The sequence below is a fragment of the Puma concolor genome, chromosome D2 (assembly GCF_028749965.1).
Source record: "Puma concolor isolate L17-30 chromosome D2, mPumCon1.1.hap2, whole genome shotgun sequence".
NCBI lineage: Eukaryota > Metazoa > Chordata > Mammalia > Carnivora > Felidae > Puma > Puma concolor.
In genome coordinates this window covers 81,056,629-81,082,280 of record NC_141677.1, presented here as the reverse complement: position 1 = coordinate 81,082,280, position 25,652 = coordinate 81,056,629, and the positions used below count along the sequence as shown (strand labels likewise).

At 43.9% G+C, this 25,652-nt stretch overlaps 1 protein-coding gene and 1 long non-coding RNA gene across 3 annotated transcripts; one reads left to right on the top strand and one right to left on the bottom strand.

Annotated features, from left to right (window-relative positions):
* Positions 1–965: 965 nt before the first annotated feature.
* On the bottom strand, positions 966–3,346 carry LOC147576219 (uncharacterized). Its single transcript, XR_015241907.1, has 2 exons — positions 2,869–3,346; positions 966–1,216 (listed from the first exon to the last, which is right to left on the bottom strand). It is a non-coding gene; the product is annotated as an uncharacterized LOC147576219 (long non-coding RNA).
* A 29-nt stretch (positions 3,347–3,375) lies between these two features.
* OAT (ornithine aminotransferase) lies at positions 3,376–25,438 on the top strand. Of its 2 annotated transcripts, XM_086681113.1 has the most exons (11): positions 3,376–3,503; positions 10,172–10,257; positions 12,618–12,845; positions 15,255–15,479; positions 15,584–15,679; positions 19,490–19,617; positions 20,383–20,505; positions 21,143–21,271; positions 22,055–22,168; positions 22,897–23,041; positions 24,374–25,438. In XM_086681113.1, the coding sequence occupies exons 3-11, from the start codon at positions 12,647–12,649 to the stop codon at positions 24,532–24,534; spliced, it is 1,320 nt and encodes a 439-aa protein (XP_086537239.1). In that variant the 5' UTR covers positions 3,376–3,503; positions 10,172–10,257; positions 12,618–12,646; the 3' UTR covers positions 24,535–25,438. The 2 variants fall into 2 exon arrangements, with proteins under 2 accessions (XP_086537239.1, XP_086537240.1); XM_086681114.1 differs by lacking the exon at positions 10,172–10,257 and having other exon boundaries at positions 3,388–3,503.
* Positions 25,439–25,652: the final 214 nt, after the last annotated feature.

Sequence of the window (25,652 nt, the reverse complement as noted above, 5' to 3'; positions counted from 1 at the left end):
TTTTTTCAACCCCAGCTTCCAGGGCTGTCATCTGCACTGCCGTTCCTAGTCTGAGAGTGAAGAGGGCTTTGGGCCACCGGGGCTTTTGGAATCTCAGGATCATACTCCCGTAATGGCCACTTGCTCTGTCACTAATTCCTGTCCACCGGAAAACAGTGTAGAATAATAATTCCTACTAAGGCACCACGAAGATGGTTTCTGGGAGGCTGTAAAAATCCCGCAAGACAGGTTCAACCTTCAAGAACTTACAGCCTCCATGGGATGATAAGACATAGATAGAGCTAGCAGGTGAAACAGTGACAGCAGGTGGGTGACCACTGTGGCCTTTGTAGCCAGGAAGGGTGTCATGTGGCAGGTGTGGAAGGACAGGAGCTGCAGCTAGATTTTTTTTTTTTTTTTTTTTTTTTTTTGGTTGCATCTAGACTTCTTAAGTGGAGTTCAGCTGCTGGGGAGAGAAAATAAATACTCCTGGCGGGCAGATCTTCCTACTAGCACCAACATTTTAACTGCAACATTTCTGAATCTCTGCCTATTGTTCCCAGTTCAGACCTAAGTTCAGAACTTTTACGAGCTACTCCTCCCCACCTCTTGTTACCATTTTGCTTACCTTGCTCCTGCCAGATCCCTTCTGGACTTAAGCAGGTTTATTTCAGATTCAAATGTCTGCCCCACCCAGCCCAGTGCTGTAGCAGCTGGGAGGACACGTCGTCGTGCAAAGTTGCCAAGTCTTTAGTAGGAAGATATCTTTTTAGGGTAAATGAAATCTGGAGGGAAGGAAAATTTCTCCTGCTGGGTAAAAAAATCACCAAACACTTATTTTCTGAGTGTCTTTACCAGTCTTTCTCCTTGGCTGTCAGCTTGGAGTTTTCCTTTTTACTCAATTCAAGGCCAAGTATATGTAGGCTACACTAATGACAAGTAATAATGAATTAGACATTGAAGGAAGCAATGATAAGTCAGAGGCCTGTAGAATCCATAAATCGTTTTACTGGGTACCAAATAATTGAGGGTTGCCGATAGGAGAAAATGACTTCTTTCCTCTTTTTGTGTAGTTATAGCTCTTTTAGATGGTCAAGGTTGCGAGATTTCAGTTCACTCCTGTTGAAAGAGCACTTCCTGAATTTCTCCTTCCTGAAGTGACCCCTGTGCTCTTGCTTGATGTGAAACCCTCTACAGAAGCAGGCATGTAGGCGCTCAAGGGACTCTGTTGAGTGAACTAATGAAATGAATTTAGGTGTTGGATGGGTCTGTCTCTATATCTCCCAGATTTATGGCTCCTGAATAATTGGTTGAGTCTATGAATAGTTTTAGAGGCTCAAAAACCTTTGTCAAGTATGGTCTGTTTTACATGTTTCTAGATTGTACAAGTAAAAAGCATACAAACAGAGCAGTTCTGTTTCTTGGTTGAAAACAAGCTGCTTTCCAGTCCAGGGCTCCAAGGTCAGGTTATGCTGAAAAATAACTACTAGTGGAAAAACCATAAAATATTATCATGTTGTTTGTAACTATTGCATTTTTTTTCTGATAAGAGAGAAAAGAGATAAAAGCCAGACATTCTCAGGTGTTCTTGAAAATGAATTTTTTTTTTTTTTGGGGGGGTAAAGAGCATCTTATCTGTGAGTCCAAAGGCAATGCAACATATTTTGAGGTTACACTCAGATCTTGGGTGTCATGTTCCCTTCATGAACTCAGAAACGCCTGACCCTACTTGCCAAGGCAGAGCTGAGGATTCCTGGGCTCTGTAAGAGTTTCCAGAGCTAGGCTTGGCTCTATATACCTGCCCAGGTTTGTGGAGCAGGACCTTGGAGGAAGGATCCCTCTTTGAACTCTAGGGCAGAATGACCTAACTTCCAAGAAATCACACTGTGTTCAGTTTTGTGGAGGGACATCAAAGAACTAAAAGGCAAAGTCCTGCTCTCGGTGAGCTCCAGAGAGCATGTGGCTGTAACAACTGGAGTAAGTGACATTGGTCTAGGGCAGGTGGAGCCAAGGAGGACTGAATCCCTTTTGGTGCCTTGCTCTGGGCATCTGCGGACACGGGCTCTGCTGTTTACAGCACTGCCTCTGTCCCACACCATTTTCCAGCCCTGACCACATTAGCTTGGACTTTACTTTCTACTCCGCTAAGGCTAACCTTAGTTGCTTATTTGTGCTGAATGTCTCCCGTGCGCCTACCTACCCCGTCCACTCTCCACCCTTTCCCACAGAACCGGTGTCCCAGGAGGGTAACCTGCAGAAACTTCCTTAAAGGGCTCCCTAGGTCTCTAGCTTCCTAATATGTTCAGCCCACGGAGAACTCTGGCAAGAGATGAGAGTTTGGATGCTTACCACTCCAGCACCCTCCCAGTGGGGTCACTGATGACCACAGCTCAGGCAGGTGGCCTCTCCTTTCTTTTCTCTCTTTGGGTTTTGGGAACCCCTCCCTGCAGGCCAGGATTCACAAGGGTGCATTGGGCCCAGGTTGCTTTCCACCCTTGTGGTTTACCACTCCACACTTAAATAATTCCTTTAACAAATGCATCTCAGATTTCCAGTTTGGAGTGTGCCATTTGTTTCTAGCTGGGAGCCTGACTGACCACTATGGTTTCATGAAACATGGTGCCGTCCTTTGTCCCTGCCATTGTCTTCCACCACCCACGGAGAAGGGCAGTGGTACACAGGGCTGGGCTGCCTCTCACCCGTGGGATAACCCTGGGTAAGTGGCTTCTCCTCTCCCAGTCTCTGTTTTCCAATATATTACAAAAATTGTGTAGGCTAAGTGATGATGTCCAAGTCCCTTCCGATTCTACTACGAGATAATCCTGGACTGTCCATTTTGAGTTCTGAGTTTTTATCACGGATTGTGCAGGGCGCTGCAGACAAACTTACACGGAGTGCCACGAGGAGGTGGGCCGTGTGTTTACCAGCTGCCGTGATGACTTCTGGGGGTGAGTTCAGAAGCTCACAGGGTTCGAGGGGTCCCGCAGCCGTATCTGAGGCGTAGCTGGGTGGGAGCCCCACAAAAGGCTTTGCGTGGCAAGGAACGGGAGCTCGGCCAAGGAGCGCTGGGCTGGGGATTGAGCCTGTGGTCCATAGCCTCGTGGCTGGGGCCCAGGAGACTCCGCGAGCCCCAAGGGCGCCCAACAGACATTTCATCCTTTCGGGCCTCGTCTTCCCGCCAGCAAAGTGCGGGAGGTGAGCGACCGACTGAAAGGCACGGGCCAGGCCAGCACCGGAAGCGCAGGGAAGCGGCGGCGGCCCAGAACAGTCGCGCCAAGGAGATTCGAGCAGCCTTTCGAACCGGTGGTGGGAGGCGGGGTCCCCGAAGCGCGGCAGTCTGGGGGGCGGGGCGGAGGCCGGGCGCACGGCGATTGGTGCCCAGCCCTCTGCCGCCAGCCAATGGGCGGCGAGGGCGTCCCGGGGGGCGGGGCGGAAGCCGCGTCTTAAGCTCTGTGACGCGCCGCCGTTGCGCTGCCGCGCTGTCGACGCCGCCTGTCCCGTGCCGGGTTTGGAGGTGCTGCCAGGTATCCGCGCTGGCGCTCCGGGGCCGGGACTTGGGTCGAGACCGGGGCGCCCCACACGACGGCCGGCGAGGCGGCCGGCCTGCGAGGCTTCGGTCCGGGGTCCGGGGCTTGGGGTCTGGGGGTAACGGGCTCGGGACGCGCTGGGCCTCGGCCGGCGGGCAGGCTCCGCCTCTGCGGCCGTTTTACGTGGCCGGCGGCTGGCACCGCGGGGCAGGGGAGCAGTGGGCCGGAGCGCAGCCTCGGCGGGCAGGGACGTGGCGCATCCCGGCCCCGAGCGGCAGGAGGGCGGGCGGGCGAGGGAGGGAGGCAGGCGGCAGAGAGAGGCTGGGGATGTGGCACCTCCGCCTGCCAGAGCGGGCGGAGCCGGGCCGGCCCTCGGTCCTCCAGGCCAGCGGCCCCCGACTCCGCGCCGCGGACCCCCCACTCCCCGGGGTCTCTGCGCCTTGGCTGCGCACCTCCGGGTTTGCGAGAAGGAGGTGATGGGGCGCCGGCTCGTGGGGAACGGGCTCGGGACTCCGCGGGTATCCTGGGTTCCCGAGGTCGACCAGAAGGGTGCCTTGTGGGTGCGGGGCAACTGCTCAGTAAACGGTGGCTTTTGTAATGGGGCGGGGGGCGCTGATGGAGACTCTGGAAAAGGGTTCGAGTCCTTCCGGGCAGCGCCTGGGCCCTGCAGCCAACCTGCTTATCTCTCCCCTCCCCCAACGTCGTTTTCTTTCCAGCCTTTGTCTGAATAAAAAATTGCAGAAGTAGAGGCTTATCTGCAGTAATGTGCAGATTCATTGGATGGTGTCAAGGGATTGGGGCCAACCGGGCTTTCGGCACGAAAACTTTATTCCTGGAGTTCCTTTGCCAGCAGAGCTGAGCATCAGTAAATTCTGGTTGAATTCAGTGGGGGCACTTGTTCTCAAGAACCTTTGATCCTCGATTTTTTTTTTTTTTTGTCACCGTAAACTGTTCTTGATTTCAGTTTTGTCTCTTTGATAAAGTGATCAATTAAGAGAGAAAAGGAGTGGGTTTGAAAGGAATTAGCTTTAAGGAATTACTAATCTTTAATTTTCTCAATTCTAAATCTCTCCGGGTTTGTAAGAGTTTCTGTCGGTAAACTGATTCTCTCAGTTTGAACCGGGAAGTGTCCCTTCTGTGATCCAAATTCTTTACTTCACCTATTTTGAAAGAAACCATATGAAACGCCCAGAGTTTAAGGGACCCCCAAAAACGAACCACCAGAGTCCAGAGTCAAAGCTAAGCAGCAAGGGTCATTTATTGCAGGTTCGAACCTGGACCTCCGCACACTCGTCGCCGGTGACGCCGAGAGGTCCTGAGAGAAGTTTTTACACCCCTTTTATAGACAGGTACAAACAAGTCATGGGGAAATCAGGAATACACGGATGTGCCAAGCAACAATGATTGATCAGAAATACACGGATGTGCCAAGTAACAATGGTTGATCAAGAATATACGGTTGTGCCAGGCAATAATGATTGATCAGGAATACATGGGCGCGCCAAGCAATTGTACAGAAGTGGAACAAGCTGGTTAAGCTTGGTTAGGTTTCAGTTTCCCGTAACTTAAGCTTTTAAGTTTAAATTTTCTCAGGCCCCTCACATACACTTCTTTCATTAGAATATCCTGGTTTCATCTTCAGAGAATCTAGTTCCGGACTGTGAAAAAGATCCCAGTATGAAAGTAGACTCTTTTTTATTTTTTTTTGGAAGCATCTTTAAAAGTTTTAATTCCAGTGTAGTTAAGATACAGTGTCCTGTTAATTTCAGGTGCACAATGTGGTGATTCAGCAGCTGCGTATATTATGCAGAGCTCATCGAGATAAACGTATTCTGAATCCTGTTCTGAAAGTTAGAATCTTCTAATAAAAATAAGATTTAAATAAAACTTACTGTTTTGGGTTTACAGTTTTTCTTGGGGTTGAAGATCAGTTTTACATCCCTTCCCCCCCCCCCCCCCCAGACGGAGCATAACTTTAAAGTAAAACTTTGTAATAAAAATTCTTGAAAAGGCACTTTTTCCCCTCACGCTGTCTTATTTATATTTCCCCCTATACTCTGCCTTTGTTACATTCACTTGTGTGCGTATTTTATGCCCTTTACTGAGTTCTGGAGGGCGGACTGACTCCTATATTTTAATATTGAGAGGAAGGCACCAGGTTTGGGAGGTGTGTGGAGGGTGTGGTGTGGCTGAACCAGTCCTTTTTCAGTAGTAATGCCCAAGGTGTTTGCCAGTGACGCACTTGAGTTGAATTTTAGCCAGATTACGTACAAAAAAAAAAAAAAAAAAAAACCCCTCAAACTTTTGTTGGCAGAACTTGTAAAAAAGGACTGCATTTGTGAATGGTTACCTCAAGAAAAGTAAATATTTGACCAACATAGTAAAGCCAAATTTACTCCGCAAGTTTTTAGTGGCATTTTTTTTTGTAGGTTTATTTTTTTATTTTTTCACTATATGAAATTTATTGTCAAATTGGTTTCCATACAACACCCAGTGCTCGTCCCAAAAGGTGCCCTCCTCAATGCCCATCACCCACCCACCCCTTTAGTGGCTTTTTGATGAACTTCCACTGGTTTTTTTTTTTTTTAGCATAATTAAAAACCCATAGTGCACTGCGGACTTAACTCTTCAAAATGCAGCCTTTTATGGGAATTCTGTTTTAGGTGTGTGTTGAGGTAGACAGGATAGATTAGATGGAAAGGAGTAATAATAGCTTGGAGAAAGACTGGGAGTTATGGAGATGACTGAAAACACTCAGTGTTAAAATTTTTGCTGTTAGTCGCAATGTGTTGTTTTCTCCAGCAGCTGACTGTGGGCCTTGGTTAAACGCAGGACAACAGCCTGGACTGGTCACCGTTATACACGTCGCTTTGACTCTTGAAGGCCATTAAATCTCATGAAGTGAACTTTTTTTTTTGTCATTTAAAGTTTTAATTTAAATTCCAGTTAACATACGGTGTAATATCAGTTTCAGGCATACAGTTACCCAGTGCTCCTCACAAGTGCCCTCCTTCATCCCCATCACCCATTTAACCCATCTTCCCATCCACTCTGTTCACCATCAGTTTAATTCTCTATGGTTAAGAGTCTCTTTCTTGGTTTTCCTCTCCCCCCCCCCCCCATGGTCCTTTGTTTTGTTCGTTAAGTTCCACATAACGCGGGAAATCGTGTTTGTTGAAGTGATCTCTTGATGGAAAGATTATAGTTGCTCCTGGTGGTATCTTAGGGAATGCTGGCTTCCTCTAGAGCTAGACTCAACTCAGGGATGGACGATTTTATCTGCCCTCTGGATGGCCTTGCTCTCTCTGCTGCCTTGACTTCTTCAGGAGTCCTACCTGTATTTAGGAATGACCTCATTCATTTGACAAAGAATGGTAGCGGAGTGTCCAAACCTGGGCTGGATTCTGGGGATGCAAAGTGAGTTTTAAGACATGGTTATTTACTGTTCGGGGCACCTGGGTGGCTCAGTTGGTTGAGCGTCTGACTTCAGCTCAGGTCATGATCTCACAGTTCGTGGGTTCGAGCCCTACACTGGGCTCGGAGCCTGCTTCGGGTTCTGTGTATCCCTCTCTCTCTACCCCTCTCCCGCTCATGCTCTGGGTCTCTAAAAAATGAATAAATGAAAAAAAAAAAAAAGACATGGTTACTGTTCTTTTAAGGAGCCTACTGGGATTGTACTAGGGGGCCAGGCATGAAGACGAGTGTCCTAAAGTGTTAGGACCTGGGACAAAAACATGCAAGATTCCTGGGAGTCTTCAGGGGGGGTCTTATGTTGTAAATTCTATGGGGGAGCGTGAAAAAAAGCTAATGGGTATAGTATTTATGCATACTACAGATTTATACTGCAAAATATAAAATTGCAGCTAATTTTTCTTGTCATCTGTGTTTCTAATTTTTTATCAATAGAAAAATTTTCTTGGAAGTTTAAAAAAATTTTTTTTTCACATTTATTCATTTTTTGAGAGTAAGAGAGCATAAGCAGGAGGGGCAGCGAGAGAAGGAGGCACAGAATCAGGAGCAGGGCTCCAGGGTCTGAGCTGTCAGCACAGAGCCTGACGTGGGGCTCGAACTCATGGACCACGAGATCATGACCTGAGCTGAAGTCGGACGCTTAACCAACTGAACCACCCAGGCGACACCCACCACCACCCCCCCCCCCCCGGCTTTTTTGGGGAGGTTTAAAAAAGAAATCATGGCAATGTTGATTTTTATATTGTAGAAATTGTCAAGTTCCATTATTGGATTTAAGGGAGGAAGGGAACTGAGTGGCCATTTATGCCAGGTTTGGCAGTTTAACATTATGTCATTTAATCCTCAGTAATGACCTTGAGTGGTTTCAACCTCATTTTACGAATGGGGAAATGAAGCTCAAGATAATCTCCAAAGGTCCTTTGAAGAGGCTCAGCTAGAATTTAAATCCTGGTCTCTAGACTCTGGACTTTCTGCTCTCCTCTCCTGCTTTTCTAATCCTTTTTCGAAGAGGAAATTACTGATACTATTTTTGAGCCCATCTTAAGTCTGTTCTAAGGTTTCTTGTATAGTGCCGAGCATAGTAACTCGACCACGGAAGGTTCTTTACTAGAAATATGTTTACAGGATTCTGGTTACATCATCACACTTTCAACTGCAAGACTTTTTCCAGGTGCATATCCAGAGTTCATCTTTAAAAACCTTAAGGATGAGTATTAGCAATGTTCTGAATGTTACTGATTTGTCTGTGAGGTGTAGTTATTTTTTTAATAAGATTGAACTCTGCGGATAAATGGGTATTTGGTCCCATTTCTTTTGCAAAGTAGCTGAGTAAATAGTAGGAGACCATTGAATTTAGATAATTTCAAAGATTCCTTTCACTTGCAATACTGCATCAACCTTTTAATGAACTTAAACAATTTTTTTAAAAGTTTTATTATTTTGAGAGAGCAGAGGAGGGACAGAGAGGGAGAGAGAGAGAGAATCCCAAGCAGGCTCTGCACCATCAGCACGCCTGACATGGGGCTTGAGCTCATAAACTGGGAGATCATGACCTAAGCCTTAACCAACTGAGCCACCCAGGCGACCCTTAATGAACTTAAAACATGCCTTAAAATGAACTTAAAACAGGAGCCTCGCTGGCTCAGTTTGTAGAACATGCGACTCTTGATATCAGAGTTGTGAGTTCAAGCCCCATGTTGGGTGTAGAGCTAACTTAAAAAAAAATCATGCTAGTTAAGAGAGTTTTTAGTATTTTTTTTAAATACCTCACTTAGTTTAGTAGTGCCTCTTTGCCAGATTCTAGTCACAGAGCTGCAGACCTTGATAGCAAAATCATAGAGAATAGTTTTTATTTTAGTATTTGACCCTCTTCCCTACGTACAAATGAACTTTTAGACCTAATTTTTGTAATCCAGGCTGCACTTCCTAGGGGAAATGAACGCTACCTTTCTTTTAACCACAATCCATTTTTTCCAGAGCTTCTCAAACCTTTTTTTTCCCCTTAGTTTTGTGTGTTGCCTAACCTTTCTAATGTGACAGCTTAGGAACTGAGCTTGATTTTTAATAATTTTCTTTTTCTTTTTTTTTTTTAAGTTTATTTATTCTGAGAGAGAGCAAGCAGGTGAGGGACATAGAGAGGGAGACAGAGAATCCCAAGCAGGCTCCGTGCTGTCAGCGCAGAGCCCAGTGCAGGGCTCGAATTCACGAATTGTGAGATCATGACCTGAGTTGAAGCCGAGTCGGACGCCTAACTGACTGAGCCACCCAGGTGTCGCTAACTTTTTTTTTCTGATTATAAATGTAGTAGTTCATGATCATTAGAAAATATGGAAAGTACAGAATAGTAGAAAGATAACCACAGTGAACTTTTTTGTGCCTTTTTCAGGTAGTTTTTCCTTATATATGATCTTGAATGTTTTGTATATCCGTTTTTCTTCACTTAAACATATCCTGAAACATCCCTCCATGTCATACACTATAATTATTTTATTGATTTATTGATTTTGTTTATTTTTGAGAGAGAGGGGGACAGAGGGTCCCAAGCGGGTTCTGCGTTGACAGCAGAGAGCCTGATGGGGGCCTCGAACTCACAAACTGTGACATCATGACCTGGGTCGAAGTCAGACTCCTAACTGACTGAGCCACCCAGGTGCCCCTCACTATCATTATTTTAAATGACAGCACGTTGTTATGTATGTGATTATGCTGATCCAGTCTCAAATTATTGACCATCTTTTATCCATGAATGTAGCATCTTAGGAGTGAAATTACTGGTCTAAGAGGACAGACCCTTCCAAGGCTATGATTGTGGCTATAATTCTTTTCAGATGGTGTTTCGTTTAAGTATTACCATGGAACGCCGTGTTTTATTGCTGATTTGATCAAGTCAAAAATTGTGTTTTTTAGTGGTCAAATAGAACATTATTTCTTACTGAGTAGAGCATAAAGAGGCCAAGAAATAAAGTGGAGGGGGAGGAGGAGGAGGTTTTAAACTGCACAGTAGTATTTTGAAGAAGTTCTATCTCGTTTGCATCACTAGACCTTGCATTTTTGTGAACTGCTATCTCCGGTCCGCTAGTTCCTATATAACTTTGTTATTGATACATGCCTCTCTCAGATAAAACCTGGTGAAAACTAGGGACCTTCTCCTTAGGAAAATGCACTTATGCATACAATTCCGCATTTTATTTCAGGAGTTCTCGGATCCTCTGAGACCGTCGTTGGATCTCAGATCACAAATCTGCATTCTAATTTGAACTGTGGGAAGACAGGATAGTTGGTGAGTCCTGGCGTGCCGGATTTTGTTTAGTAATTGCAAATTCCTGAGCATACAGGATTTACCAGGTCGTGCCAAGCTGAAAGGGAAGCCAAGCTCCAAGTATTAAATTTTTGTCAATCTGGCAGTTCAAGTGGAGTTCTGCGAGACTGTGTGATTTGACTTGTCATTCATGGAACTCTGTTTAAACATGAGTTAACTAGTCTTTTTAAAAAATAAATATAGACATACTAAGTATGCTTAGTATTTGGCAACTTTCTACTAGTCTTGAAATTCTCTCTCTCTCTCTCTCTCTCTCTCTCTTTTAATGTTTATTATTTTTGAGAAAGGGAGTAAGAGGGTACAAGCAGGAGAGGGAGAATCCCAAGCAGGCTCTACACTGTCCTGCAGAGTCCATTGCAGGGCTGGATCCCACGAACCACGAGATCATGACCTGAGCCCAAATCAAGACTGAGACGCTTAACTGACTGAGCCACCCAGGTGCCCCAGTCTTGAAATTATCTTTCACCCCCTGCCCAGACACAATTGCTATGCATTTTCTCCACGTTCCTTTTTCTTCCAAGCTTCTTCCATACCTCAGTCTTTGCTTCACGGTTTATGATGACTATTAATGGTCCAGGTGGATACAGAGCCCTAAGGGAAGCTCTGTGGCCGGGCTGGCTTTAGGGCTGGTGGGGACAGTTGAGGGGGCAGCCGCGACTCCGAAATCTATACATAGGTTGTGAGGAAATGTCAATTTGCTCAGTGATGCTTACATTTTGTTACTAAAACTCTTAGCTCCTTGAGGTTTGTTCTCTAGTTCCTGATTACCTTTTTCTCCTTTCAATACTTGCTTTTGTCGGGCAGGTTTTTGGGGATAAGTTTTATAGAAACACCCATCCTGGCAGAGTAGATTTTCTTTTGGGAATTGCCAGTTTTCATCTGTGTGTGTGTGTGTGTGTGTGTGTGTGTGTGTGTGTGTGTAAATAAATGTATATGATATGTATTTTATATAATTTATAAAGTATGTAATATATGACATGTAATATATGTTTTGATCAGTTCATCTTAATGTTAAAGCTATTCAAATGTTACTATAAATTACCAAATGATTTTTTTCCTGGTCTTTTTGCCTTTAACCTTTGTTTATGATACTTTTGTCCTTTGGAAATTGTAGATATTTGTGGCTCAGTAACAGATTTTACATTTTGTAGTTTCTGTCTTTGGTGTTATACTTAAAACACCCTTCCTTTCCCCCAATAAATCACTTTTTCCTCTCTACACCTTTTTTCCTTTTGGATGGTCCCTATTTTTGTAGAAACCAAATTCTTTCTCAGTGTCTTCACTCCTTACATACAAGGACGGAGTCAGTACACGAGGTATTTCTCAGTCCTTCCGTCACCTCCCCATGACAGGATGACTCCTGGGCAGGCTGCTTGCTTGTCTGATGTCTCCTTACTGGGGGTCTGTGTCCATCTGAAAGGATCCTGTCCCCACAGCAGTGCCTTTTTAAAAAACAATTAAAAAAATTGTTTTTAATGTTTATTTTTGAGAGAGAGGGACAGAGCTCAAGCAGGGGAGGGGCAGAGAGAGAGAGAGACACAGAATCTGAGGCAGGCTCCAGGCTCCAGGCTCCGAGCCGTCAGCACAGAGTCTGAAGCAGGGCTCAAACTCCCAAACCTTGAGATCTTGACCGGAGCCGAAGTCTGACATTTAACCGATGGAGCCACCCAGGCGCCCCGCAGCAGTGCCTGTATAATCGTGGCTAAGTCCACAAGACCCGGTCCCATCTCTTTAGCCCCTGTGCTGTGCAGCCTTGCCTGAGGCCCCCAGAGTGAGTTCCTTGTCCTTGACGTACCCTCAGCACTGAGGACTTAAAAAAAGTGTGTGTGTTTATGAAAAAACTCTCAGTGGCACAGTAGAGTGTCAGTAAAAGCCTCTGACCTCCCCTTCATAGTTTTTTCGATTTTCTTAGTGTTCTCTCGGAGTCCTTGCGCATAGTACTTTGTGCACATCCTGCTGTAGCGCTTGTCAGGTTTTACTCTAAATGGTTTTTAAATTGCGATTTAAAAAAAAGATGTTTATTTTTGAGAGAAAGCGTGTGAGGAGGGGAGGGGCAGAGATGGAGGGGGACACAGGATCTGAGGCAGGCTCAGTGCTGACAGCAGAGACCCCGATGTGGGGGCTCGAACCCACGAACCGTGAGATCATGGCCCGAACTGAAATCGGGAGGGGCCGCTCAACCGCCTGAGCCACCCAGGCGCCCCTCGCTCGTTGTCTTGATGCTTTGGTGGACTGTGGCAGATGCTCCGTGTGGGATGAGCCCACACACGTGGACTCTGGGAAGATTCTTATTCTTACTGCCTTCTCTTCTCCTCGGACAGGTGGGTGGTATTCCTCCCTGAAAGGCACGATGTTTTCCAAACTAGCTCATTTGCAGACGATTTCTGTGCTTCGTCGCGGAGTTCATTCCTCAGTGGCTTCTGCTACGTCTGTTGCGACTAAAAAGACAATCCAGGGCCCTCCATCTTCTGATTACATTTTTGAGCGAGAATCTAAATATGGTGCACACAACTATCATCCTTTACCTGTAGCCCTGGAGAGAGGAAAAGGTACATTTTGAATTAATCCCCCTGCTCCCCGCCCCCCCCGCCCCCCCCCCCCCCCCGTCCCTTTTGCTTGAAACCTTTTGTAAAAATTGCTTTTAAATTTTCTCAGTATACGTTTTCCCAGGTGCATTTAATTTCTATATTACAGGTCTAGTTAATTCAACATTTATTGAGTGCTTGCTGTATTAGGTATGGAGGGGAATACAAGATGAACTTCATTATTCAGTCTTTGTCACGATGGACCTTGCCAGGAGGGACTGTAAGATACATAAGCAAAGTACTCGACCGTTGCTATTGTTTTTGTCCTTTAACTTTTAATTTGGCACAACTTTAGGCTTAAAAGTTGCAGCAGCCGTGCAAAGAATTTTCTTTTACTCTTCAGCCAGATTTCTCGAGTGCTAACATTTTACCACCTTTGCTTCATCTTCTCTTTCTCTTCACACACAACTGCGTTTTTTTCCTGAACTGAGAGGAAGTTGCAGACACGTGATGCCTCTTGATACGTAAATACTTTGTGTGTCTCTCCTGAGCTACAGAACTTTCTCTTACATAACGATAGTGTAACTATCAAGACTGGGAAGTTAACACTGAAACAACCCCATTTTCTCATCTACAGACCTGATTCAGATTTCATTTGTTGTCCGGTAGGCAAAGGAAAATCTCCAGTCATGGGTTATATTTAGTTTTCAGGTCTGTTTAGTTTTCCTTAATCCAGAACGGTCTCAGTCTTTGTCCTCTTGACCTTGGTGTTCTTGAAGAGTACAGGCCAATAGTGTTGTAGAACGAACCTCAGTTTGGAGTTGGCTGGCAAGGTAGGGTCTGCCAGCCTCCCTCACTGCAAAGTTAATATTTTTCCCTTTTAAATATCTTGTGGGGACATGACTTGAGACTCTGCAAAGTTTCACTCACACTTTTGGCATCCGCTAATTATTCTCTGCCTGAATAAATGATTACTGATAGTTGCCAAATGGTGATTTAATCCACATTTTGAAATAACAGCCCTAACCTAATAAAACCAAAATTTATTACTTAGGTTTGGGCCAGAAGGTGATGTATGAATATTAAACATTTTTATCATTTGCTGTATTTTATTTGGGACCAGCACTGTGATCTAGATTTTGAGCAAAATCTAGATTACAAATTTGGAAACAGTTTGGTTTATAAAAATATTCTTGGAGTAGCAGATTGTGGATTCTGGAATCTGAGTGCCTGGGGTCAAGTCCTGGTTCCATGTGTGCAGCTTGGGCTAGTTCCATATCGAAGTGTCTCTTTCCATATGTTTGTACTGTAGTGTGGTAACACTCTCATGGGGTGGCTTTTTTTTTTTTTTAAATAGGTTCGTTCTTTCTTTCTTTCTTTCTTTCTCTAATGAGAATGTACAAAGACGACTAACACAGTACATTGAATACATGGTAAAAGTTAGCTGGTAAGCCACCTGATATGTTTTAATATCCATAGTCAAGCTAAAAAAATTTTTTACAAAATGTACATAACTTAAAATTTATCATTTTATTTATTTATTTGTTTGTTTAGTGTTTATTTTAGAGAGAGAGGGAGAGAATGAGTTGGGGAAGGGCAGAGAGAGAGAGAGAGGGAGACACAGAGTCTGAAGCAGGCTTCAGGCTCTGAGCTGTCAGCACAGAGCCCGACGAGGGGCTTGAACTCAAGAACCGTGAGATCACAACCTGAACTGAAGTCGGATGCTTAACTGACTGAGCCACCCAGGTGCCTCTGAGATATTTTAGTTTTTTTTTTTTTTTTTTAAAGTTTATCTGTTTTGGGAGAGAGCATGAGTGGGGGAGAGGCAGAGAGAGAATCTCAAGCAGGCTCTGCATTGTCAGTGCAGAGTCTGATGTGGGGCTTGAAACCACAAACCACGAGATCATGACCTGAGCCGAAATCAAAGAGTTGGACGCTTAACCGACTGAGCCACCCAGGCGCCCCTTGTATATCTTTTTTCGAGAGATGTCTATTCACGTTCTTTGCCCGTTTTTGAATTGGGTTGTCAGATACTAGATCCTTCTCAGTTAGATGTATGATTTGAAAATCTATATTCCCATTCTTTTGGTGGTTACAGTCAACTAGTCATGATTTTTAGGTCACGTATAACTTCTGCCTTTAAATTCCAAACCCCAGTTTTCTAGGATTAAAGATTTCGCTCTACCGTTTATAGACCGTTTCATGTTAATGGTGTTCCTGTTAAATGTGTAGTTTCAAGTTGGACAGATAAAATGTAATTCCTTGTAAACCAGATTATTTATAACCAACCTTACTATGCATGAGCTAAACCCTGCTTTAACAACCATTCTGAATTAAGTAGAGGTTCATGTATTCAGAAGGCTTGCCAGCGATCTTAATCTTTGAACTTCCTGTAACTTAGTGGTTTTCTAAAATAACTTTTTATATATTTAGGTATTTACGTATGGGATGTAGAAGGCAGAAAATATTTTGACTTCCTGAGTGCTTACAGTGCTGTCAACCAAGGGCATTGCCATCCAAAGATTGTGAATGCCCTGAAAAGTCAAGCAGACAAACTGACCTTAACATCTAGGGCTTTCTATAATAACGTACTTGGTGAATACGAAGAGTATGTTACGAAACTTTTCAACTACCACAAAGTTCTTCCTATGAATACAGGTAAAATTTTTTTTTTTCATTAAATATCCAAGGATATGATCTTACTACTTTTTTGATAATTTAAGATACATTTTTTTAAACTGAAAATTTTTCTTCCTTGATAGGAGTGGAGGCTGGAGAGACTGCTTGCAAACTTGCTCGTAGATGGGGCTACACTGTTAAGGGTATTCCAAAATACAAGGCAAAGGTGGTTTTTGCAGGTATGTGATACTCAGCATTAACCTCTGTGATGTCAACATACGATGCTTTTACTGTTTTAATTTACTGATAGAATATTTGTCATGTGTTTGCCTCATCCACGATATACTATCTGCTGAATGTATCATAAAAATCGAGAGTTTTTTTTCTTTGGGGATTATTTCCAAGTATTTCCACATAAATGGGATTTTTCTCTGCTAATTAACTTCCTACTCCTCACTCCCTAATATGAATGACTATATGATTTATTTCTCCTCTGCTTATCTGAATATTTTCTTTTTCTTTTCTTAATTTTTTTTTTTTTTTTTTTTTTTTTGAGAGAGAGAGAGCACGTGTTGGGGAGGAGCACAGAGAGAGGGAAACACAGAATCCAAAGCAGGCTCTAGGCTCTGAGCACAGAGCCCGACCCAGGGCTCAGACCCACAAACCGTGAGATCGTGACCTGGGCCAAAGTCAGATGCTTAACCAACTGAGCCTCCCAGGTGCCCCATGCTCATCTGATCTTTTCATAGCCGTTTTCTCATTAATTAGATGGTCTTATTTGTAGGGCATTTTTGTCGGGTTGTTGAGGTTGGGTTACGTTAGAGAGGAGCCATGTCCTAGGTGTGGCATGAAGTCTGAATCTTAGTATTTGATGTATTGTTGTATCATGTTCTCAGAAGCTGGTGGAAGAGAGGACTGGAGTTGCCTTGGCTATATTTCTGGGAATGGTTGAGAGGAATGGCTTGAATACTGAATACCAATTCAGATGATGTAATCTGACCCTCCTCTTCTCCAACCCCCACCTTGTATTGGCATCTTATTTGTTTATTTAGATTTTACTTCTGTTTTTGGACGTACAAAAAGGTACACATAATTAATGTATACAACTTGATGAGCTTGGAGACAGGTGTATGCCCATGAGACCGTCACCCACGATCTATGCCGTTAACCTTTCCATCACCTCCAAAGGTTTCCTTTTGCCTGCTTATGTATTGTTGTTGTTGTTAATGTTCATTTTATTTTTGAGAGAGACAGACAGAGCGTGAGCGGGGGAGGGGCAGAGAGAGAGGGAGACACAGAATCCGAAGCAGGTTCCAGCCTCTGAGCTGTCAGCACAGAGCACGACATGGGGCTCGAACTCAGGAACTGAGAGATCATGACCTGAACTGAAGTCAGACGCTTAACAGACTGAGCCATCCAGGTGCCCCTGCCTACTTTTTATTATTACTAGTTTTACTTTTTGCTCATTTTTTTAGTTGAAGTATAATTAATATACAGTGTTATAGTGGTTACATTAGTATAATATAATGATTCAACAATTCTTTTTTTTTTTTTTTTTTAATTTTTTTTTTTTTCAACGTTTATTTATTTTTTGGGACCGAGAGAGACAGAGCATGAATGGGGGAGGGGCAGAGAGAGAGGGAGACACAGAATCGGAAACAGGCTCCAGGCTCTGAGCCATCAGCCCAGAGCCTGACGCGGGGCTCGAACTCGGGGACCACGAGATCGTGACCTGGCTGAAGTCGGATGCTTAACCGACTGCGCCACCCAGGCGCCCCAATGATTCAACAATTCTATACGTTATTCAGTGCTCATCACAATAAGTGTACTCTTTTTTTTTTTTTTTTTTAATTTTTTTTTCCAACGTTTATTTATTTTTAGGACAGAGAGAGACAGAGCATGAACGGGGGAGGGGCAGAGAGAGAGGGAGACACAGAATCCGAAACAGGCTCCAGGCTCTGAGCCATCAGCCCAGGGCCTGACGCGGGGCTCGAACTCCCGGATCGTGAGATCGTGACCTGGCTGAAGTCGGACGCTTAACCGACTGCGCCACCCAGGCGCCCCACAATAAGTGTACTCTTGATCCCCTTTATCTATTTCACCTACCCCCCACCCACCTCCTCTCTAGTGACCACTGGTTTGTCCTCTGTAGGATTGTTTTTAAGGGTTTGATTTTTAATTTTTAAAAACATAAAGTGTGGATAAATTTGTCATTGTACATGGTCAAAGTTCATTCTATGGTAGTTGAAATTGTTAAATATTCTGATGGGCAAGTGTAGTTGGTTTTAGGGGTGACATTACTATTTCCAAAGAAGAAAAACTCTTTGCTCAGCTCTGTGACTTGCCATTTGGAAATCTTGTGCCTTAGTTGTAGGGCAGCGTAACTAACTGTTTCTTGCAAACGACAATGGCATTCCTGGTGATTTTCATTCTTAACAGACTGTATCAGTCTCTATCATATTAGCAAAAAGTACGAAGGTGTTTTCACCTGAGCACTGAAAGCAACTGGTGAGTCAGTGGGGGTAGAGAGACAAAGAAGACCGTCCCTAACTGGAAGTCCCTTGCACCTGCAGAGTGAGTCACAGAGGATACTCCTGAGGTTGAGTGGAGGAGAGCAGATAGGCTCCTGGTCTGACTGGTGCCTTTTCTTCCCCCCCCCCCCCCCCCACTGTTTATTTGTTTGAGAGAGAGACAGAGAGAGAGAGACACAAAGTGCAAGCGGGGGAGGGGCAGAGAGAGAGGGAGACAGAATCCGAAGCAGCCTCCAGGCTCTGACCTGTCAGCACAGAGCCCGACGCAGGGCTCGAGCTCATGAACTGCGAGATCGTGACCTGAGCCAAAGTCGGCCACCCAACCAACTGAGCCACCCAGGTGCCCCTGGTGCCTTTTCTCTTCAACAAGCTTGGTCAGTCTCTGTGCCATTGGTGGTGGACAAGTAGAGTGGGGATCACTTGTAGGTGAGAGAGCCTTTGCAGGAGTCATGTTGAGAGATGCTTTGAAGCCAAAATACAGTAGTTCAGTACTGGGTTAAATTGAGTTGGTGCTGGCACAGGTGGCAGAAAGATACTAAAACAAAACAAAAACGGGGGTGTCTGGGTGGTTCATTCAATTGAGCATCCGACTTTGACTTGGGTCATGATCTCTCGGTTCGTGAGTTCGAATCAGCTTTGGATCCTCTGTCCCCGCCATGTCTCTGCCCCTTCCCTGCTTACGCAGACTCTCTCTCAAAAATAAATAAAACATTTAAAAAAAAGAACCCCCAAACCTCGCTGTCATTCTACATTGTTTCTTTCCTAGCTTGAATTTAACCCAGTTTAAATTATCTCATGCATTTGCTTTACTCTGGTTCAGGTTATGCTGTTTCTTCCCTCCTGGCATTTGTGTAAGCTCCTTGAGGGCAGGAAGCTTGCCAGTCATGGTGACCACTCTATCATGGTGAACAGTGCCTGACCTATATAGTAGGGCCTCAAATTTATTAATGAAATAAATTAATGGGTAAAAAGATGTTCCTGAACAAAGGCTGACGTTAGTCATTTAGCACATAAAAGATTCTAATACCAAGGAAGGCAAAATTGAAAGTGTTTAGATTGCCTGAAGATGTTTTCTGCAAATGAAATTTAAAATTCATTCTGGAGTATTGGGTGTTTAACAGGGATGTACTAATTCTCCATAGGGGATATTGTTTTTCTCCTATCACTAGCATAAATGCACTGAGCCTAGAAAAACACGTATTGAATGCCTCAGTTGTTACGGTTTGGGATTCTTGGAAGAAAAGACAAGTGTTTATCCTTGGGGTCTATACATTGCAGTCTGGAGATGAGTAGAGGAGTGCCTGAAGTAGCAATTGCAAGGCCAGACCTGGGTGGTCATGTGCATGTGAACCGTGGTGTTTAATATCAGGTTTATTTTAACAAAGGAAAGCTCACTGGAGGCTCTCTAAAGCAAACCCTCATTTTTTTTAACAAATCAAACTTCTTAAGGCATTTTGGGGGGAAGTGCTTATTAAACTTGGGCGTTTGAAATCATCTCTATTTATTTCTCCTTTTCAGCTGGAAACTTTTGGGGCAGAACACTGTCTGCTATCTCCAGTTCCACAGACCCAACCAGTTACGAAGGTTTTGGACCATTTATGCCAGGGTTTGAAATCATTCCGTATAATGATCTGCCTGCTCTTGAGGTACTTCCCTAGCATCATAGTGCTTTAGCACAGACTAAATAGAAATTACAGTTGTTGGATGTATGAATCAAAATAGGTATCTGACTGCAGTGAACATCTAACTTAAGTTGAGCCCGGGTTGCAGACCTGTCTCTGTAATGGTCAGTTAGTTTCCAACATGGGGAAGTTGGGTGCCATGGTCTAATCCTGAGAACCAGCTAACTGCTGTTTGTATCCTGCATGAGTACCTTGGGTAGTATGTGTTTAATTACTTCATTAGGTAAGATTACTCAGTTTTCAGCTAGCTGCTTCAAATTATGAGTGGAGGGACGCCTGGCTGGCTTAGTGGCTGGAGCATGCAACTCTTGACCTTGGGGTTGTGAGTTTGAGCCCCACGTTGGGTGTATAGATTACTTGAAATTAAGAAAAAAAATAAATAAAATTATGAGTAGATGACTTGTAAAATAAAAAGATTCACTGAAATATTTGAAACTAATATCTTCAATCTGTAAAACTAATTCACTGAAATTACTATAAAAACTAATGTCTTAGTTTTATACAGTGAAAACTAATATCAGAAAATATAAGGTAGAGTAGCTTAAAGCTGAAGTATTTGGAGCTTTTGGTAATTGAACGTCAGAAATGTGAATACTTTGAAGTCAGAATATAAGCCGGTGTCAAACTTTAATTTGCATACTTAACGTAAAAATATATGCAGCCTGTGTTTTCAGATTTCCGAATAGGCTAAAAAGGACGTTACTAAAGTGTATTCATATTTTTTTGTAGCGTGTTCTTCAGGATCCAAACGTTGCCGCGTTCATGGTAGAACCAATTCAGGGTGAGGCGGGCGTCGTGGTTCCCGATCCCGGCTACATGATGGGCGTGCGAGAGCTCTGCACCCGCCACCAGGTCGTGTACCCTGCACCTGCCTGCCTGGCTCAGGGCTGGGCCGGGAGGGGAGAAGTAAAGGTGGCATCCCCTTTCCACTAGGGGGAGACCTCATTCTGGAGCCCTCTAGTCCGCCCTATGAGCGGCCTGCCCAGAAGCTGACTTTTTACTGGTTCTGGCCACTGGCCAACCCGGGGCCCAGGCAGAGCTGCAGACTTCCTGGCCCCAACTGTGGTTCCTTCCCTCCACGCTAGCAGCCTGTGCTCATCCCTGGACCCTTGGTTGTGTCCCTCTCCTCCTCTTCCCACCACGCTAGTACGGATTTAAGAAGGAAATATTTAATTAATAAGTGTTTGGAATAAGCAAGTGAATTTATTTTTTCCCAGAGGGTAGTTCTGTCCCCCTCTCCCCCAAAGTGCTCACTTTCTACTGTGCGGAACAGCAGAATGGGCCCTTGGGGAGAGTGGCCTGACACAGGAGATGATTGCTTGTCTACAGGATGTTCACAGGATGGTGTTGAAATTATGTCGGTAATTAAAAAGATGTTCACGTATCCGAGGGAATGTCTGAATGACAGATTTGTGTGGGGAAAGGTAGGAGGTCACTATCTTCCCTATGGAAACAAAACTGATAATTAATGTATTATGTTTTCCAATAGGTTCTGTTTATTGCTGATGAAATACAGACAGGATTGGCCAGAACTGGTAGGTGGCTGGCTGTCGATCATGACAATGTCAGACCTGATGTTGTCCTTCTTGGAAAGGCACTTTCCGGCGGTTTATACCCTGTAAGTTGTATGCTCAGCCCCTTGTTCTGTTCCCTACTCTCATGAAATCTGCCCTGAAGATATTTTTACGTCAGCTGGTGGTGACAATAACGCCTTTCCCTTGGTTTGTTACACCCCCGGTGCTCTAGGTCACCTGGCACGCGCATAGAAACATTTCCGAGGCCACAGGGTTGACCCACTTAGTTAAGTTCCACTGCAGAATTGAGTGTGCCTGGCAGTTTGCTACAGTCTTTCTTTTGGGTAGAAACATTTTATCCCAAAAGTCCTCCTGGAGACCCCTGAGGTTTTTTTTCCATTGTTCAGAAATCTAGCGTGACTAATTGTGTAAAACCGTGACTGGTTAATGTAGAGGTTGGAAAAAATGAAGGTTTGGTTGTAGTTTTGTCCTTGGGTTTGCCGTTCAGAGACGGTAACTGGTCCTGGGTTAAAGGTAAAGGGCTCTGAACACAGTGCAGCACATTGTTTTTTAAGCAGTGAAACCAAGCCTTTTACCTTGAAAGTGGAAAGAATTCTAAAATACATTGTTGCAGAAACCGCTTTCCTCTTGGTTCCCAAATGCTCTGGTTCTGTGCCCTCGAAGTGCCCTGACGTGCTTACACTGTGTTTCGGGTATTGCCAGTTTGTCGCGGGTAGTTACGAGGAAAGAAGTGTAACTCTTGTTTGGGGAAGCTTTCTGTCCAATTTCGTACGCGCTTCATAAACACTTGTGTTCCTGCTCTGCTGGGAACAGGAATGGTTAGTCTGAGAAATGATTTGGTTGGTACCGAATTCTCTCTCTCTCAGGTGTCGGCGGTGTTGTGTGACGACGAGGTGATGCTGACCATTAAACCGGGGGAGCACGGGTCAACCTACGGTGGCAATCCACTAGGCTGCCGCGTGGCCATCGCGGCCCTGGAGGTGAGGGCTGATCCAGCTGTGTGGTATCCATTTGTGGAGGTCGTGTTGAAGTGGCCTGTTGGTGTAATGAGACATACACAAGATGGCCGAGTATTCTAGAACATGGGGTGCAGAGGAAGGACTTTAGGGGCAAGGCGCTCGGTAATTTAACCTTGGTCTAGTGGATGAGGATACTCGGGGGGTGTCTGAGTTGCAGTCACCTGGGGCTTTGGGCCCATAGGCCCTGGGTGGCTCACAGAGCTCTCACCCTATGACCAGCCCTAGCCTGCAAGGCATTGATTGATTGATTGATTGTAGATTTGAACACTTTTACGCTTCTTCCTTAGGTGCCTACTACAGGTGTAAAATTATGTGATCTCTAGGGATGGACTTTTAAGGGAAAAACAAAAGGAAACTATCGTAGTTTAAAAATTAAAGTTAACTTAGCCAATTGACTTATTCAACTAATAAAAGATATCAGTCAGTTGCATTAAACAAATTTTAATTCTTATTATTTTGCCATAAAATCAGATGGATGGATTCGTGACTAAAGCAAGGCTCTATCTGAGCTTGTAAATGTTTAATTAGATATTAAACCAGTATAGGCTTTGGAAAACAGAAATGAAAGTTAAGTTACTCTAGTCTTTATCTGATCATGCTCTTCCTTTGCTTATGGTCCATGTTCTCTACTAAAGCACAACATAAAACAAGGTAGTCTTAGCATTTGTGTAATTCCTCTTTAAACACAGGTTTTGGAAGAAGAAAACCTTGCTGAAAATGCAGAAAAAATGGGTATCATCCTGAGGAATGAGCTCATGAAGCTGCCGTCTGATGTTGTAACCGCTGTCAGGGGAAAAGGATTATTAAATGCTATTGTTATTCGAGAAACCAAAGGTACGGACACAAACGTTTTACTCAAGATGTCATTTTCATGGGAAGAAAGAAAACACGTATTTTGTCTGGTTGTTGGGTTCCCCTGTTTGAAATTGTTGACTAGGTCTGTTAGACAGAGTATCACCTGATTTATATTAGTGGTCTTTGGAAATGGAGCCCGTTCCTACAGGAAGGATTTAACTACTTTGACCTATTTTTGTTCTGTTATGTCATTTGTTATTCTGCCTTAGGTTAGGTCGGCAATACTTGTAGATTTCCAGTTACTTTCTGTTAGTCTGTACCCAGCACTTTCCTGGAGGGTTTCCTCTTTGCTATCCACCCGCTTCCCCACACTCCTTTGGGCGTCAGTAAAGGTAGCAGGAGCAGCAGTAATAACCTTGATGATGACGGTGATCACTTAACTGAGTGTGTGCTGCTGTTTCATTTGTAATAGCCCTCAAAAGCTCCTTGCCGGATTTTCCTGTGCTCACCTTTCCTTTTTTTTTTAATTTTTTTTTTTTCAACGTTTATTTATTTTTGGGACAGAGAGAGACAGAGCATGAACGGGGGAGGGGCAGAGAGAGAGGGAGACACAGAATCGGAAACAGGCTCCAGGCTCTGAGCCATCAGCCCAGAGCCTGACGCGGGGCTCGAACTCCCGGACCGCGAGATCGTAACCTGGCTGAAGTCGGACGCTTAACCGACTGCGCCACCCGGGCGCCCCTCACCCTTCCTTTTAAAGCAGCGATTCCAGCCCTGGCAACACTTTAGAATCACCTGAGGAACTTTTTAAAGAGTTAATTCAAACTTGCCTCACCCTGGAGATTCTGATTTGACGGGTCTGGGATGGTGCCCAGGCGTTGGCAATGCCTTTTTCCATGATTCTGATGTGCAGCCGGGGTTGAGCGTCGTGCCATAACAGGGCGAGAGTCTCCTTGCACGAGCTCAGGAAGCAGATCCGGTTTAGGAATGTGTCGTGTTCACTGGGATTGGGGTGTTGGTCATTCTATGCCAGTTTCCTTCTGCATCCTACCCAAATTCTTTTTGCATCGGTTCCTCATAATTAATACAACAGCCTTTAGCACATAATTTTGCTTGGTCTTTTTCATTTTTGAAAAACCAACAAAAACTGTATGTCTAATCATACTGTTCAAACCTAGTTATGCACTTGCTGAAAAATAACTTCATTTTTAAGGATAAGGGCAAAGCAAGTTTGCACCACCAGCCGTCTTTCTTTAGTAGGCCCTGGGTGTTGTATCCTGCCAGGCGAAGTGTTAACCATCCATCCGTCCTGCAGGGGAGTGTTACACATTTGTCTTTGATCAGCATGCATGTTGGGCCATTTTTCTTTAGATTGTGATGCTTGGAAAGTGTGTCTGCGACTTCGAGATAATGGACTTCTGGCCAAGCCAACCCACGGCGACATCATCAGGTTTGCACCCCCGCTTGTGATCAAGGAGGATGAAATTCAGGAGTCCGTGGAAATCATTAACAAGACCATCCTGTCTTTCTGAGGGTGGTGACTGTTTCCAGTGCTGCCTGGAGCCAGCTAGAGACGGCGGTTCCTGTAAGTCCCGTAGCTTTCCTGTGCTTCGCGTGGGCACAGTCCACTCCCCAGTGTCCAAGGACTTTTTTTTTAAATACACTTTGTTTTTTTCAGTTCATGCATAATAGAATGACATTTATTAACACGCAGTTTGCTATGTAACATGACTAAGAGAATGTAATGGCATCTATATTCGATTCAGTTTCTCTGTGTGTGTGCTTTCTAAGATGAAACACATCTACTTGTATATAGAGAGCCTTTTAATCAAGCCCTTCGGTATAATTTATGTTTTTATAATTTCTTTACTGACACAAATGTTTTGTATTTGAAAAAGTTATATGGGGTGTTACGTGGAAGACTTGCTTAACCTTAAAAAGTTAAATTATAATCATTAAGTTTTAGGAAGCCTTGGTGGTTAAGCTTATATAAAATACTGGATTTAAGGAAACTTCATATTGGCCAACGTCAAGATGTACCCTGTGAATGTCATTTTTAACTAAGAATTCATGTTTAACATTCCCAAATTATGTTTTAAGTGATACGATTTGTAAAAAAAAAAAAAAAAAAAAAAAATTATTTTCAGTTTTTCTTCAGCTTTAAAGTAAAGCTTATATTTAAAGTGTCTGTAGTGTGATCAGTGTGCTGTTCCTGATTACCCAACGCTTTTAAGCTCCTTGAGAATGTTCTTCCCTTGCTTTATTTTGTGTATTTTCTAAGAACATTTCAGCTTCTTTGGTGATATCTAGAAACAGAAATTATTAAAAGAAAGTCTTTTGTTATACTCCCTTTTCCTCTCTCAAAATGATTGTTTTTCCTGTGCTTATGTGCTGGTATTTACTATTTTTATTAAAGGGTCCTTATTAAGCATGTTATTACAGAACTTTTTTTTCCTTTATTCTTTTTTTTTCCCCCTTGAATATAGTATTTTGGATACTTTCTATGTCTGTAATTATAAGTTTATTTCATTCTGTGACGATTCGTGGATATATTATAATCTCATATTGGGGAACATTTGGATGGTTCACAATTTTTCACTCTTTAAACAAAGCTCGTTGCGATTGCTTTATGTTTATACAGTTGGTGTTT

Bases quoted from the DNA above. Each gene is read 5' to 3' on its own strand.
- OAT (XM_086681113.1), top strand. From the start codon at position 12,647: ATGTTTTCCAAACTAGCTCATTTGCAGACGATTTCTGTGCTTCGTCGC. The intron at 15,480-15,583 runs GTAAAATTTTTT...CTTCCTTGATAG, and splicing joins AGTTCTTCCTATGAATACAG to GAGTGGAGGCTGGAGAGACT. The intron at 23,042-24,373 runs GTACGGACACAA...ATTTTTCTTTAG, and splicing joins TGTTATTCGAGAAACCAAAG to ATTGTGATGCTTGGAAAGTG.